Source organism: Lampetra fluviatilis, chromosome 30, assembly GCF_964198595.1.
Source record: "Lampetra fluviatilis chromosome 30, kcLamFluv1.1, whole genome shotgun sequence".
Classification (NCBI taxonomy): Eukaryota; Metazoa; Chordata; class Hyperoartia; order Petromyzontiformes; family Petromyzontidae; genus Lampetra; species Lampetra fluviatilis.
The window spans coordinates 8,834,485-8,851,746 of record NC_136304.1 but is presented as its reverse complement, the minus strand read 5'-3'; the positions used below and the strand labels follow the sequence as shown (position 1 = coordinate 8,851,746).

Here is a 17,262-nt window from a genome sequence, read left to right as displayed (position 1 = left end):
TACACACGCACAACTCCACTAACGCACGACTGTTGTATCAACTCACGCCCCTCCTCCTCCCCGACATTGGCTGCGTACTGACAAAACTACAAAACGCCACCAACCGAGGCATCGATCCTCGAATCGATCCGAGCGATACAGGGAGGCAATCGACATCGGCGCGCTACGGGTAGCCGCGCTTGCCGCGACGCCGCCGTTTCGCGATTGTTAAATCGCTGCCTGCACCCCCCACGTGCCCCCCCCCCCCCCACGTGCCCCCCACCCTCCTCACATCACGTCGCGAGCCACCCAAATGGCGCGGCTCCGTCTCAAGAGCCTCTTCCTCCTCTACTTCGTGGCGTCGTGCGGCGGCCTCCTCTACGCCCTCTCGCAGCTCGGTAACGGACACCAACTGCACCCCCCCCCCACCCCCCCGCCATTCGCCACGAAGCGGCGGACAAACGCCGACACGGCGCCCGTGCCAGGCTAGGTGCACGTAGAGGCCGCCACGTGAAGTGTCCCAAGGTGTCGCTGGCAAGGAGGTCTCCTGCAGGTGTCGTGGGGTTAGCTGACTGAGATGACCGGTAGATGCACCAGCTGTACCCCCTACTGTGCCAGGCTAGGTGCAGGTCTCAGGACAGACCCTGCAGGTGTCATGGGGTTAGCTGACTGAGATGACCGGTAGATGCACCACCAGCCGTGCCCCCTACTGTGCCAGGCTACGTGCAGGAGGTCTCGGGACAGATCCTGCAGGTGCCATGGGGTTGGCTGACTGAGATGACCGGTAGATGCACCACCAGCTGTACCCCTACTGTGCCAGGCTAGGTGCAGGTCTCAGGACAGACCCTGCAGGTGTCATGGGGTTAGCTGACTGAGATGACCGGTAGATGCACCACCAGCTGTACCCCTACTGTGCCAGGCTAGGTGCAGGTCTCGGGACAGACCCTGCAGGTGTCATGGGGTTAGCTGACTGAGATGACCGGTAGATGCACCACCAGCTGTACCCCTACTGTGCCAGGCTAGGTGCAGGAGGTCTCGGGACAGACCCTGCAGGTGTCATGGGGTTAGCTGACTGAGATGACCGGTAGATGCACCTCCACTAGCTGTACCCCCTACTGTGCCAGGCTAGGTGCAGGAGGTCTCAGGACAGACCCTGCAGGTGCCATGCGTTGGCTGAGATGACCGGTAGATGCACCACCACCAGCTGTACCCCCCGACTGTGCCAACTTGGTGCGTTTTTTTCCGCCCGGCGCTCCGCTCGTTGTTGTGAGCGTCGCTCCTCTACCCTCCGTCGTTGCTGGAGGGCGACTGCTTCCAATTGCCCAGTAGCAGCAGCGTCCTTCACGAGCCTCCTCCGGCATCAGCAGCAGCAAAGCCCCAATAAGGCAAATAGCATCCCCCCCATAGGCAATACGCTCTCAATAAAGTCATAGCTCAGTGTGTCAAAAGGGTCATCTTCAGGTGCTGGCTAACAGCAGGAGACCCAACAACCTACGTAGACTATGCGAGAGATCGTTGTGGCAGTGGGGAGCACAGACGGTTGAATCTGCTAGTGATCTCGCTGGGTCAAAAGGGTCATCCCAATCCACGTGGGCAGGTAGGTGGGCCCGGAGGTGTCCACTGCGAATTTCGTCATCTGTTTACACTTTCCTCCTCTTGCCTTGCAGTGCCAACATCATACCTGTCAACCCCTTATCAGTGTCCTACCTTATTGCAGAGCAGTTCAGAACTTATTGGTCACCCCGTGCCCTGATGGATCTCAACGTTCATCTCAACAGTCAGTCCCATCACAAGGGAGAAAGACAACAAAATGTTTGCCCGTATTGAAACGGCTGTATGCCGTATGGACCTGAAAACTCAATTTCCCTGTACAAGAGTACGGAGTTAAACCGTATGGGTTGACAGCTATGCAATATTCTCAAGTAGTGCTCACGTCTTTCTTGCACCAATCTCTTATGTCGCCGTCAAGCCCATTCATTCTCTCTGTTAGGTCTTTCTCCCTCTCCGGATCGTTTAATTTTTACGAACAACACGCGTTTTAAATCCTTTATATTAAGTTAATTTGTTTGCTTGCTTGCGCGCTTACGACCGTGCAAATCTTTCGGTCGTTTTTTAACCCACTTCCCGTGATCCAATCGAGCTGACATTTTGCACACATACTCGTTGTGCGTGACAATTTATTTTCGTGAAACATTTTTTCCAAAATGTTCCACTTTTTAGGAATTTTTTTTTTCATATTTAATTTTAAATACCAATGTGATAAAAATGAAACTCTTACTCAAGAAAAACAGAAATGAATAATAAAATAAAACCGATGCCACGCATATAAAGGATTTATAGTGAAAAACTTTGTTTTTACGGGTTAATCTTTGATGTTTCTGTTGTTGTCCAATGGGTAGATAGCCAATAAACAATGACCAGCCGGCAATTACCGTAGACGGTCGCCGATAGGCAATAGTTTTAGCCAGTGAGCTTAACCATTTTGCGATAATCATAGCCAATTGTCGATCGGCAAGAACAAAAGCCGATAGGCAATTGCCATAGCGATATAGTCCAGTGTTCTTAATGCATTTTCAGATGGGGGCCACTTTTGCCGATAAGATATCATTAGTGTGAGGGAATATGCTACATTAAAGGAAAGCGAGGGTTGCCCAAAACAGTTATTTGCCTTCACGGCAGTGCACTCACTGCATCCCTGTGATGTGTCTTAGGTGGCACGGGTTTGAACTGGAAGCATCAAACCATATTTGCTGCAAGTCCCGAGAAAGTCACGTAGAGAAATTCTGTATGGCAAAACGTATATTTCTCCTGCTGACAGTGACCGAAAACCAGATTCGGATGTTGAATAGTTGGAACTCAAGACGAATCAATAGGCTGAATGATACATTGGGTTTAGTTGATCCAAGGTCGAATTGACGTTCGCCCTGTAAATTATGTCACCGTAGTCAACGAAGGCAAAACGTCGAACGAGGCGGAGCGTTTCCGAGCGCATTTCAAACATTGCGGCTGAACCCAGGGACGACATTCCGTCTCGCCGTCCGGTGCTGACTCGTCGTGCGCACCTTGTGCGCGCTCGCATGCCCCCCACCCCCGCCGCTCTCTCTTGCAGGCCAGTCGTGCGACTGCCGCACGCACCTGGTGGCGGCCGAACAGCGCGAGTCGGAGCTTCTCTCCGAGCTGCGACGCGTGCGCAGGGCGGCGCGCGCTCGCGACCGCGTCGGTGCCGGGCGCCGTGACGACGACGGCGGCGACGACGACGGCGGCGACGATGACGGGCGGCCGCTGCCCACGATCTACGTGGTGACGCCCACGTATGCCCGCCTCGTGCAAAAGGCTGAGCTGACCCGCCTGGCGCACACGCTGGTGCTCGTGCCCGCGCTCCACTGGGTGCTGGTGGAGGACGCGGAGGAGCCGTCGGCGTTGGTGCGGCGTCTGCTGGAGGGTACGACGGCGGGCGCTGCAGCTGCTACTGCTGCTGCAGCCGCAGCCGCCAATTGCAGTTTGGCGACAATTTTGTCAGATGACTCCAGTTGTGTTGCAGGCATGGTCACGAGATGGGCATTATGGTGACGAGATGTGAACTCCCTCGCCTGGTATGCAGGAGGTCGTGGGTTCCATCACAACCCGGATGCCTGTAATTTGGAGTTTGCATGTTCTATTTTTCCGGGTCCTCCGGTTTTCCCCTCCACATTTAGAAACATGCATTTAGAGTATATGGCTGCTAAAAATGTCCACATGATAAGCCACTTGCGCTATCATTTGTGGCCAGGTCGCTCTGAAAAAGAACTATGTAGCTCAGTGGGCTTTACCTGGTAGGTCGGCTAATTTAGTTTTGGCAGTCGGTCCAACTTTCTTTCCCAAATCTGCAGTTGTTCTGTCTGGTGCAGGATGAAATATTATTCCAGCTTCAGTTCCTGAAGAAGCTTCCCGGCACGTAGAGCAAAGTTTCAGACGTCGTGTGGAACAACACGCGGTTCAACCCGAAAATACATTGTAGAGCTACACAGCACCAGCAACAGAATCCTACGCAGTTGTATGATTCCAATTGGTCAAGTTTTTAAATTAGCAGACCTATTCACTATATTATTTCGTACAGAAATGAAATACCCCAATTATGGTCCCTCAATAACTTCCTCTGTCTCGTAAAGTAGACGAAATTGACTTGAATAATCACATTCAATTAGCCTTTTATCACATCGTCATAAATTAATCACAAATATTAACGGGAACTGAATTATGGATATTTTAAAGGCCAACTAACTTTGTGACCAAGCTGGATTAAAAAATTAAAGTTCACCACAAACTGTCAGGCATTTCCTAGAATAAGAAAACATGAGACAGGAAGGTGTTCATTCATCCCTGTCATTACCGAAATGAAGAAGTAATATAGAGCTGCTGTTTTGGGTCCCATAGGGGCACGGTAATGGGAGAAACACAAACATGAATGTGAAAACAGGTGGACGGATAAGGGTTGGGGTTAGGGAACGGATGTGCTCTGCTGATTGGCTGCAACATTGGTTTTTAGAGCGGCAGTGTTTTGCACTGCATTGCGCATGCATGAACACACAAACATGCAGAAACACATGCACCTGCTAGCAGACGCTTTTACAAACTCGTTCACAGAATAAGACATGCACGGACAAATCCACAGTCGCAGTCGTACACAAGCATGCAGACACACGCACATAAGCACGGACATATACAAGCACGATAACACACTGACACAAGCGTACAATCTTAAAGATGCAACGAAAATAAAGACAAAGATCCCCTGTATAGCCTTAACAGACTGTTGGGGCAAATGCTGTTAGCGAGCACCGATGAAGCCGGCACGGCACACGAGGGGGAGGGTGGCCAGCGCCACACCACACCAGGTACTCATTTGAGGCTGAGTTGACTTAGGGGAGGCCCAGGACCGGTTGAAATAATTGTCACTAGCGGTGGCCGTGAGCGGGACTTGAACCCGGGGCCACCATGTTCGTAGTGCAGCGCGCTAACCACGACACTGCCGCCACCCCAAACATACAACAACCACAGATTTGCACGCACGCACATTATAGCGCGGTGCTTTTTTTTGTCGTCTTCTCCCACTCTCCGCCACCCCGACCAGGCTCCGGACTCGAGCACACGCAGCTGCACGCAGCGACTCCTTCGCGGATGAAGCTCGCGGACTCGGACCCGCGCTGGCTGAAGCCACGGGGGGTCCTGCAGCGCAATCGCGGCATCGCTTGGCTCCGCGAGCACCGCGCCGCCGACACCGGTGCCGTCGTCTACTTTGCCGACGATGACAATACGTACAGCCTGGAGCTCTTCGAGGAGGTGTGTGTGTTTGTGCGCGTCCATACATCATGCCAGTGGCGTCAAGGTGGAGGAGGCTCGTTCGGGACGATGCTAGGCAGTGGAGGTGGCTGGCTGCCTTCTAACATCAAAAAGTAGGAGCGAGACGGACAGCGAGCAGAGATCTAAAACGCAGCAAGGTGGCACAATGGGAAAGACAGGTGGTGCATCTGTCATCTCGGTTACTCTAAAACGCATGTTTTTAAATGTGGAAGGAAAAACCGGAGGACCCAGAGAATAATCCACGCAACCACGGGGAGAACATGCAAATGACAAATATACATCTTCTTGGTTCTTTCGGTAAAGTCACGTAGAAGGGAAGTAATAAAATAATAAACCTGTTCTTCACCTGAGGACGGCTGCTTGCGTTGTGGCCGAAACGTGAGAATTATTTTATTATGTTTTATTTTTATTATTTTATTACTTCCCTTCTACGTGACTTTACCGAAAGAACCAAGAAGATGAATCCCTGCAGTCACGAAAGCTTTAAATCGAAAGACAAATATACAGTTCGTCAGGGTCAGGATCGAACCCACGACTTCCTGTGTACCAGGCAAGGAAGCTAACATGTCGCCACCATGGCGCCCATGAAATATTATAACGACTGGGTCCCTGTGATCTCTTACTAACGAGCCTTCAATCCACCAGCTGCCATTTGCCACTAAAGTGGCGGTGACATCACCACCATACTGGTGCCAACTTGGGTGTACTTTGAGGCCACGTGAAGTGTTGAACGCTCGATAGCAGGTCACAGAACGGACCCAGTGAGATCACTGTGCTCCCCACTTCCACAAAGATCCCTCGTATAGTCTACTTAGGCTGTTGGGTCTCCTGTTGTTAGCGATCACCTGTAATTGGTGTACGAGGGGATGGTGTGACCATCACCATGCCTGGCTCCCTTTGTCTGCTCGGTGCTTATGTTTACACAACCGCACCAGCTACTCATTTAAGGCTAAATTGACTTCGGGGAGGCCCAAGGCACAGGTTCAGGTATTCACTGTTAGCCATGAGCAGTAATACTGATGTTTACACATCTGTACCAGGTACTAATTTAAGACTGAATCGACCTTGGCGAGGCCAAGGGGCAGGTTCAGACATTCGCTGCTGGCCATGAGCGGTAATGAATCTCGGGTTGTCGGGTTTGTAGCGCGGCGTGTTAACCACCACACCACCGCTCGCTCCCCCCCCCCCCCACCGCCACACCCCCAGATGCGCTGGACTCGCGGCGTGTCGGTGTGGCCGGTCGGGTTGGTGGGCGGCCTGCGCTTCGAGGGCCCCGTGGTGGTGGAGGGCCGCGTCGCGTCGTTCCACACGGCGTGGCGGCCAGAGCGTCCGTTCCCCATCGACATGGCCGGGTTCGCCGTGAGCCTGAGCCTCCTCGTGTCGCACCCGCAAGCCGCCTTCGACCCGGACGCGGCGCGCGGGGACCTGGAGTCGAGCCTGCTCGTGTCGCTCACCTCGGCCGAGCAGCTCGAGCCGCGAGCGAGAAACTGCACCGAGGTGCAGGACGCAACGCTCACCTGGAGACAACACACCCACGCAGACAACACACCCACACAGACAACACACCCACACAGACAACACACCCACGCAGACAACACACCCACGCAGACAACACACCCACGCAGACAACACACCCACGCAGACAACACACCCACACAGACAACACACCCACGCAGACAATACACCCACACAGACAACACACCCACACAGACAACACACCCACGCAGACAACACACCCACACAGACAACACACCCACACAGACAACACACCCACGCAGACAACACACCCACACAGACAACACACCCACGCAGACAACACACCCACACAAACAACACACCCACACAGACAACACACCCACGCAGACAACACACCCACGCAGAGAACACACCCACACAGAGAACACACTCACACAGACAACACACCCACACAGACAACACACCCACGCAGACAACACACCCACACAGACAACACACCCACGCAGAGAACACACCCACGCAGAGAACACACCCACACAGACAACACACCCACACAGACAACACACCCACGCAGACAACACACCCACGCAGAGAACACACCCACACAGACAACACACCCACACAGACAACACACCCACACAGACAACACACCCACACAGAGAACACACCCACACAGACAACACACCCACACAGACAACACACCCACACAGACAACACACTCACACAGACAACACACCCACACAGACAACACACCCACACAGACACCACACCCACACAGACAACACACCCACGCAGACAACACACCCACACAGACAACACACCCACGCAGACAACACACCCACGCAGACAACACACCCACGCAGACAACACACCCACGCAGACAACACACCCACGCAGGCAACACACCCACACAGACAACACAGCCACACAGACAACACACCCACACAGACAACACACCCACACAGACAACACACCCACACAGACAACACACCCACACAGAGAACACATCCACACAGACAACACACCCACACAGAGAACACACCCACACAGACAACACACCCACACAGACAACACACCCACGCAGACAACACACCCACACAGACAACACACTCACACAGACAACACACCCACACAGACAACACACCCACACAGAGAACACACCCACACAGACAACACACCCACGCAGACAACACACCCACGCAGACAACACACCCACGCAGAGAACACACCCACACAGACAACACACCCACACAGACAACACACCCACGCAGACAACACACCCACGCAGACAACACACCCACGCAGAGAACACACCCACACAGACAACACACCCACACAGACAACACACCCACACAGACAACACACCCACACAGAGAACACACCCACACAGACAACACACCCACACAGACAACACACCCACACAGACAACACACCCACACAGACAACACACTCACACAGACAACACACCCACACAGACAACACACCCACACAGACAACACACTCACACAGACAACACACCCACACAGACAACACACCCACACAGACAACACACCCACACAGACAACACACCCACACAGACAACACACCCACACAGACAACACACTCACACAGACAACACACCCACACAGACAACACACCCACACAGACAACACACCCACACAGACAACACACTCACACAGACAACACACCCACACAGACAACACACTCACACAGACAACACACCCACACAGACAACACACCCACACAGACAACACACTCACACAGACAACACACCCACGCAAACAACACACCCACACAGACAACACACCCACACAGACAACACACCCTGTCACCCACACAGACAACACACTCACACAGACAACACACCCACGCAGACAACACACCCACACAGACAACACACTCACACAGACAACACACCCACACAGACAACACACCCACACAGACAACACACCCACACAGACAACACACTCACACAGACAACACACCCACACAGACAACACACTCACACAGACAACACACCCACACAGACAACACACCCACACAGACAACACACTCACACAGACAACACACCCACGCAAACAACACACCCACACAGACAACACACCCACACAGACAACACACCCTGTCACCCACACAGACAACACACTCACACAGACAACACACCCACGCAGACAACACACCCACACAGACAACACACCCACGCAGACAACACACCCACACAGAGAACACACCCACACAGACAACACACCCACACAGACAACACACCCACACAGAGAACACACCCACACAGACAACACACCCACACAGAGAACACACCCACACAGACAACACACCCACACAGACAACACACCCACGCAGACAACACACCCACACAGACAACACACTCACACAGACAACACACCCACACAGACAACACACCCACACAGAGAACACACCCACACAGACAACACACCCACACAGACAACACACCCACGCAGACAACACACCCACACAGACAACACACTCACACAGACAACACACCCACACAGACAACACACCCACACAGACAACACACCCACACAGACAACACACCCACACAGACAACACACCCACGCAGACAACACACCCACATAGACAACACACCCACGCAGACAACACACCCACACAGACAACACACCCACACAGACAACACACCCACACAGACAACACACCCACGCAGACAACACACCCACGCAGACAACACACCCACACAGAGAACACACCCACACAGACAACACACCCACACAGACAACACACCCACGCAGACAACACACCCACGCAGACAACACACCCACGCAGACAACACACCCACGCAGACAACACACCCACGCAGACAACACACCCACGCAGACAACACACCCACACAGACAACACACCCACACAGACAACACACCCACGCAGACAACACACCCACGCAGACAACACACCCACGCAGACAACACACCCACGCAGGCAACACACCCACACAGACAACACAGCCACACAGACAACACACCCACACAGACAACACACCCACACAGACAACACACCCACACAGACAACACACCCACACAGAGAACACATCCACACAGACAACACACCCACACAGAGAACACACCCACACAGACAACACACCCACACAGACAACACACCCACGCAGACAACACACCCACACAGACAACACACTCACACAGACAACACACCCACACAGACAACACACCCACACAGAGAACACACCCACACAGACAACACACCCACACAGACAACACACCCACGCAGACAACACACCCACGCAGAGAACACACCCACACAGACAACACACCCACACAGACAACACACCCACGCAGACAACACACCCACGCAGACAACACACCCACGCAGAGAACACACCCACACAGACAACACACCCACACAGACAACACACCCACACAGACAACACACCCACACAGAGAACACACCCACACAGACAACACACCCACACAGACAACACACCCACACAGACAACACACCCACACAGACAACACACTCACACAGACAACACACCCACACAGACAACACACCCACACAGACAACACACTCACACAGACAACACACCCACACAGACAACACACCCACACAGACAACACACCCACACAGACAACACACCCACACAGACAACACACCCACACAGACAACACACTCACACAGACAACACACCCACACAGACAACACACCCACACAGACAACACACCCACACAGACAACACACTCACACAGACAACACACCCACACAGACAACACACTCACACAGACAACACACCCACACAGACAACACACCCACACAGACAACACACTCACGCAGACAACACACCCACGCAAACAACACACCCACACAGACAACACACCCACACAGACAACACACCGTCACCCACACAGACAACACACTCACACAGACAACACACCCACGCAGACAACACACCCACACAGAGAACACACCCACACAGACAACACACCCACACAGACAACACACCCACACAGAGAACACACCCACACAGACAACACACCCACACAGAGAACACACCCACACAGACAACACACCCACACAGACAACACACCCACGCAGACAACACACCCACACAGACAACACACTCACACAGACAACACACCCACACAGACAACACACCCACACAGAGAACACACCCACACAGACAACACACCCACACAGACAACACACCCACGCAGACAACACACCCACACAGACAACACACTCACACAGACAACACACCCACACAGACAACACACCCACACAGACAACACACCCACACAGACAACACACCCACACAGACAACACACCCACGCAGACAACACACCCACACAGACAACACACCCACGCAGACAACACACCCACACAGACAACACACCCACACAGACAACACACCCACACAGACAACACACCCACGCAGACAACACACCCACGCAGACAACACACCCACACAGAGAACACACCCACACAGACAACACACCCACACAGACAACACACCCACGCAGACAACACACCCACGCAGACAACACACCCACGCAGACAACACACCCACGCAGACAACACACCCACGCAGACAACACACCCACACAGACAACACACCCACACAGACAACACACCCACACAGACAACACACCCACACAGACAACACACCCACGCAGACAACACACCCACACAGACAACACACCCACGCAGACAACACACCCACACAGACAACACACCCACACAGACAACACACCCACACAGACAACACAGCCACACAGACAACACACCCACACAGACAACACACCCACACAGACAACACACCCACACAGACACCACACCCACACAGACAACACACCCATACAGACAACACAGCCACACAGACAACACACCCACGCAGAGAACACACCCACACAGACACCACACCCACACAGACAACACACCCATACAGACAACACACCCACACAGACAACACACCCACGCAGACAACACACCCACGCAGACAACACACCCACACAGACAACACACCCACACAGACACCACACCCACACAGACAACACACCCACACAGACAACACACCCACACAGACAACACACCCACACAGACAACACACCCACGCAGACAACACACCCACACAGACAACACACCCACGCAGACAACACACCCACACAGACAACACACCCACACAGACAACACACCCACACAGACAACACACCCACACAGACAACACAGCCACACAGACAACACACCCACACAGACAACACACCCACACAGACAACACACCCACACAGACACCACACCCACACAGACAACACACCCATACAGACAACACAGCCACACAGACAACACACCCACGCAGAGAACACACCCACACAGACACCACACCCACACAGACAACACACCCATACAGACAACACACCCACACAGACAACACACCCACGCAGACAACACACCCACGCAGACAACACACCCACACAGACAACACACCCACACAGACACCACACCCACACAGACAACACACCCACACAGACAACACAGCCACACAGACAATACACCCACACAGACAACACACCCACACAGGGACAACACACCCACACAGGGACAACACACCCACACAGACAACACACCCACACAGACAACACACCCACGCAGACAACACACCCACGCAGACAACACACCCACGCAGACAACACACCCACGCAGACAACACACCCACACAGACAACACACCCACACAGACAACACACCCACACAGACAACACACCCACACAGACAACACACCCACATGGGCAGCTACTCACAGGGTCACAGACAACACACCCACATGGGCAGCACACTCACAGGCATACAACCACCAGATCCCTGTGGCATGACCATCAAAGGTTGGACAGGCACGCACACTTCACTCGCTTGATGGCGCATATTTCACTTACATGAGCATATTCCTGCCAGGTCACATGGGTATAATCACATCAGATCACATGAATAATAACACGAGATGACAGGGAGGGATAGCACGAGGTCACGCGAGCATTAGCAACATGCTTGCATAGGCATAAAGCAACTCAATCGTACAAGTCATTTCTACACAGACACGCCACACTCGCCGTCACACAGCCCTCCCACACAAAGGCAGTCGCACTGCCGCTGACACGCACACACACACACGCGCAAACCTTGCACTGACACACGCACAAACTAATACAGGCATAACCCCGCACTCACAAAGGCACACACAAATGCTGCGTGTTGGTGTATGCATGTTGAACTTCATTCGCACCACCGTACGTAGCCAACTGCTAATCGGAGGTATAAAGTTAGGAGAACGAACTCAACACAAAAAGCAGTTCTAAAGAAATGTACGCACCAGCAGGGATGCTCCATAACACGTCCGTGTAAAGGTGTTCGGACTCGCACAAGTACAAGTATTACAACGCGGAAAAGTGCACCTGCAAGACGTGTGCACATGCACGCACTCCGTTGCTGTCTGGGGGTCGTGCAGGAGCAACGCTGTGTCTGTGTGTCTGTGTGTGGGCAGGTGCTGGTGTGGCACACACGCACGGAGCGGCCCAAGATGAAGCAGGAGGAGGTGTTGGTGAAACAGGGCAAGGGGTCCAACCCGGCCGTAGAAGTGTGAGGTCCGCAGGCGGCCGCTGCGGACTAGAGTAGATGTGTGTGTGTGTGTGGAGCGGCGGTGCGGTGGGTATCGCTCCGCGCTACAAACCCGGCGAGCCGAGTTCGATTCCCGCTCAAGGCCAAGATCACCGACATATATAAACTGGTCCTGGGCCTCCCTGAGGTTGGCTCGGGCTTAAATGAGCACCTGGTGCGGTGTGTAAACGTGAGCATTGGGGATACAAAGGTGGCCGAGTGCTGACCACTCAACCCCTCGTGTGCCATACTTGTAGGTGCTCGCTAACAGCACTTGCCTCGACAGCCTGATTAAAGGCGATACGGTGTTTAGCGCACCGCGCTATGATCCTGACAACCTTGTTTGATTGCTGGCCATGTTGCACGACTGGTGCAACATGGCCAGCAATCACTCCTCTAGGTCAACTCAGCTGTAAATTTGTATCTAAAGAAGTCCGTAACATACCAACAGACGGAACGAGGGTGACGATATGGTGTTGGCCACACCACCTTTTTGCCATTTGCCGCGTCAGCCTCAGCACTTGTCTGTACGAGACAAAGCAGAAATCCTGTCTGTTGACCACAGTTGTCAACATATATGACCAACAGGGGTGGCGGGGAACAGATGGCAGTATTTCAGACATCGAGAATGCATTGTTGACATCCTGCGTTCACGCCTTGTATGTGGGTCTGGGTGGTGACACGCCTGGAGGTGGGATTGGTGGACCATGCAAAGATCATGCGAGACATGAGGTGCATGACCATGAGGTGGTGCCTCCGAGAGGTAGAACAGAAAGTGGGCTTCCGACTTGCCACAGTCTTGTTCTCTTGTAGATGTGGATTGTTTACCTCCTGCATACAACGATCCTCAAAGAGTAATTGGCTAAAGCTCCCATGCAGGAACCTTTTAGAATGTTTGTTTAAGATACATGCTTTAAGTATGTCTCATGCGCAGCAAGTTCTGTCGCCGACGGCTTTGGAAATATTTCATGGGCGCCATGGTGGCGACATGTTAACTTCCTTGCCCGGTACACAGGAGGTCGTGGGTTCGATCCTGACCCTGACGAACTGTATATTTGTAAAGTCACGTAGAAGGGAAGTAATCAAATAATAAAAATAAAACATAATAAAATAATTCTCACAACGTTTCGGCCACAACGCAAGCAGCCGTCCTCAGGTGAAACCAGGTCTGTCGAGGCGACAGCGTCTGAATGAAACAGCACACGTGCTTGGAGCATATATATAAGCTGGGTTGGAAGGGGGGGAAAGGGCGCCTTATATATATGCTCCAAGCACGTGTGCTGTTTCATTCAGACGCTGTCGCCTCGACAGACCTGGTTTCACCTGAGGACGGCTGCTTGCGTTGTGGCCGAAACGTCGTGAGAATTATTTTATTATGTTTTATTTGTATTATTTTATTATTTCCCTTCTACATGACTTTACCGAAAGAACCAAGAAGATGAATCCCTGCAGTCACGAAAGCTTGAAATCGAAAAATGTATATTTGTAATTTGCATGTACTCCCCGTGGTCGCGTGGATTATTCTCTGGGTCCTCCGGCTTTTCCTTCCACATTTAGAAACAACGTGCGTTTCAGAGTATTTGGCTGCTACTATAAATTTCCACGTGATGAACCACTTCGTTGGGCTATCACTTGCTGCCAGGTCGCTTCTGAAAAATAGCTCAGTGGGCCTTACCTGGTAAAATAATAAAGTTTAGTTTTAGTTTAGTTCGTCTTCACACGACGCAGTGCGCTACTGTCGTTGACCTTCGAGCCATTGATGACAATTTCACAATCTTATGCCAGGGACCGTTTCCTCCACAAACCCACGGTAGACTTTCCACATCGTACTTATTGTAACGACCCCAGAGAGATGATGGGCTGAGTTTAACCCCAACTGGGTCGTAACCCCACCAGTTTAAACACCGACTTTCTCCCAGTTGGATTTCCCGTGGTCAAAACACTCGACAACCAGGCTATAAAGTTTAACTCCTGCGAATTAACTCAACCCAGTGTTGCTCCAGGATCAATAAAACGGTGGTTGTCCTGTAGGGCGATTGGTCTTCGCATTGGGAATGTGGAACTCCCATCATTAGGTCAGGGCCACTCATTTGAACAACAGGGGAGACGCTTTGGACTTGGTTACGAGAGCCCAATTGCTCATCTCCCTTGCGCGACCGTTCTGTAACCGAGATTACACAATCGTCTTCCTGCAAGCCGTGGAAGATTGCCCGTCGAGACGAGCCACGTGGAGTTTCAAAGACGCGGCAGCGCGAGAGGCGTTGCCGTTGATGCTTTCCTCGAAGGTGGCGAGTTCGTTTGTTGTTGTTTTAAACCGTTTGCACTGCCGGGTCACGAATGCCATTCAAAAGGTATGCGTCTTGGCCGTGGCACTGGTCTGATTGCAATTTGTAAATACTGCACCGTGCTGTAATTTTAATTTAAGGAATAAAGTAATTTCTGAGTGGCTTTGTCAATTCAGTTAGTTTCGGAGCCAATGTGTCTCGGTGTTTATATGAACATTGGGCAGAGCCCATCTCTGTAAAGTGGCCGTCTCTTTTTATTGATATGAGAGCACCACCTCGGATACTTTAAACAGAATCAATGCCACGTCGCTCTCTCTCTTGCACTGTCAAAGCATCGTTATACTGGGGGATTCATCTGCAAGGCATCACCTGGCATCAGAACACGTTGCTCAATTTGTTTTTACATCTCAGCTCTGAAAACCATTCCGAACACAGGTAACAATCATATACACCCCCCCCCCCCATTACACATTTGTCCAACATGATGTATCACCAGCGACACTCATAATATCGGCTAAAAAACAATGTTCCTCCCAGTGTTTTCCTATTTTATTCTCAAAAGTTACGTCTCATCAAAGCGCTTAATGTTTTTATTCCTTCTAAGGGTTTACGGTTAACTTTGAAATAGATTTTAATATTATTTATACGCATTACATTTAGCCTCGAGTTTGATTTATTTTGCCGTTCATTTTGTGTCCAGGGCCAACTTGCGTTGCCCGTGTATTTGCAGCCCAGCCGAGCAGTGGCATTGTGGGACCGTGACAGACGGACACTGGAGCAAAGGGCAGACACTGGTTCGCCTATGTGGACTGCTCAGGGACAGGATGAAAATCAAAAGCTCTTACAAAGTAGACCGACAGAAGAAGCTACCTTTAACTGGAAATTACAAACCGATTTTATTGAGCTGTGACCACAACGGTGCATTGACAGATTGGGGGCGGATCGGGGATTTGTAGGCAATTAAACAGCTGGCATTGTAAGTGCCCATCTCCAGTTATAATTGTAGGTTTAATAGATTGCAGGTGCTCCTAAATTAATCATGGCTAGAACCATATAAAAGTGAGGCTTCGGTCTGCAGTTCAGAGAACCTCGCTCCATTTCATGTAAAACACGGTGATTTCTGAAAACCTTATTGCATGCAACTCTGTTTCCGCAGCATTATGTGATGGAGGAGCATATTGCAATATACATTTTTTTTCCAAAGCCTACTTTAGGAGCCGCTGTTGCTGTTCCAAAGAGAGAAGGAAAACAACTCGATAGCGGGTAAACTTGTATAATGAACAACTTTGACCTTGAGAAGGGTGTGAACTGAGATGAATGTGTTGTGGTTAAAGAAAGATGGGAGCGGTCGTGTAGCGGTTAGCGCGCTGCACTACAAACTCATCTACCCGAGCTCGATTCCTACTCAGAGCCAACACCAGTGACAATTATCAGAACTGGTCATAGCCCTCCCCTAGGTCGACTCGGCCTCAAATGAGTACCTGGTGTGGTGTGTAAACATCACCACTGGGGAAACAAAGGCGGCCTAGCGTGGT

General features: G+C 51.9%; 1 protein-coding gene across 1 annotated transcript; it reads left to right on the top strand.

Annotated features, from left to right (window-relative positions):
- Positions 1-249: 249 nt before the first annotated feature.
- Positions 250-15,914, top strand: B3GAT3 (beta-1,3-glucuronyltransferase 3). Its single transcript, XM_078870544.1, has 5 exons — positions 250-377; positions 3,089-3,421; positions 5,090-5,298; positions 6,526-6,816; positions 13,330-15,914. Exons 1-5 carry the CDS (start codon positions 293-295, stop codon positions 13,426-13,428), a joined length of 1,017 nt encoding a protein of 338 aa, XP_078726670.1. The 5' UTR covers positions 250-292; the 3' UTR covers positions 13,429-15,914.
- Positions 15,915-17,262: the final 1,348 nt, after the last annotated feature.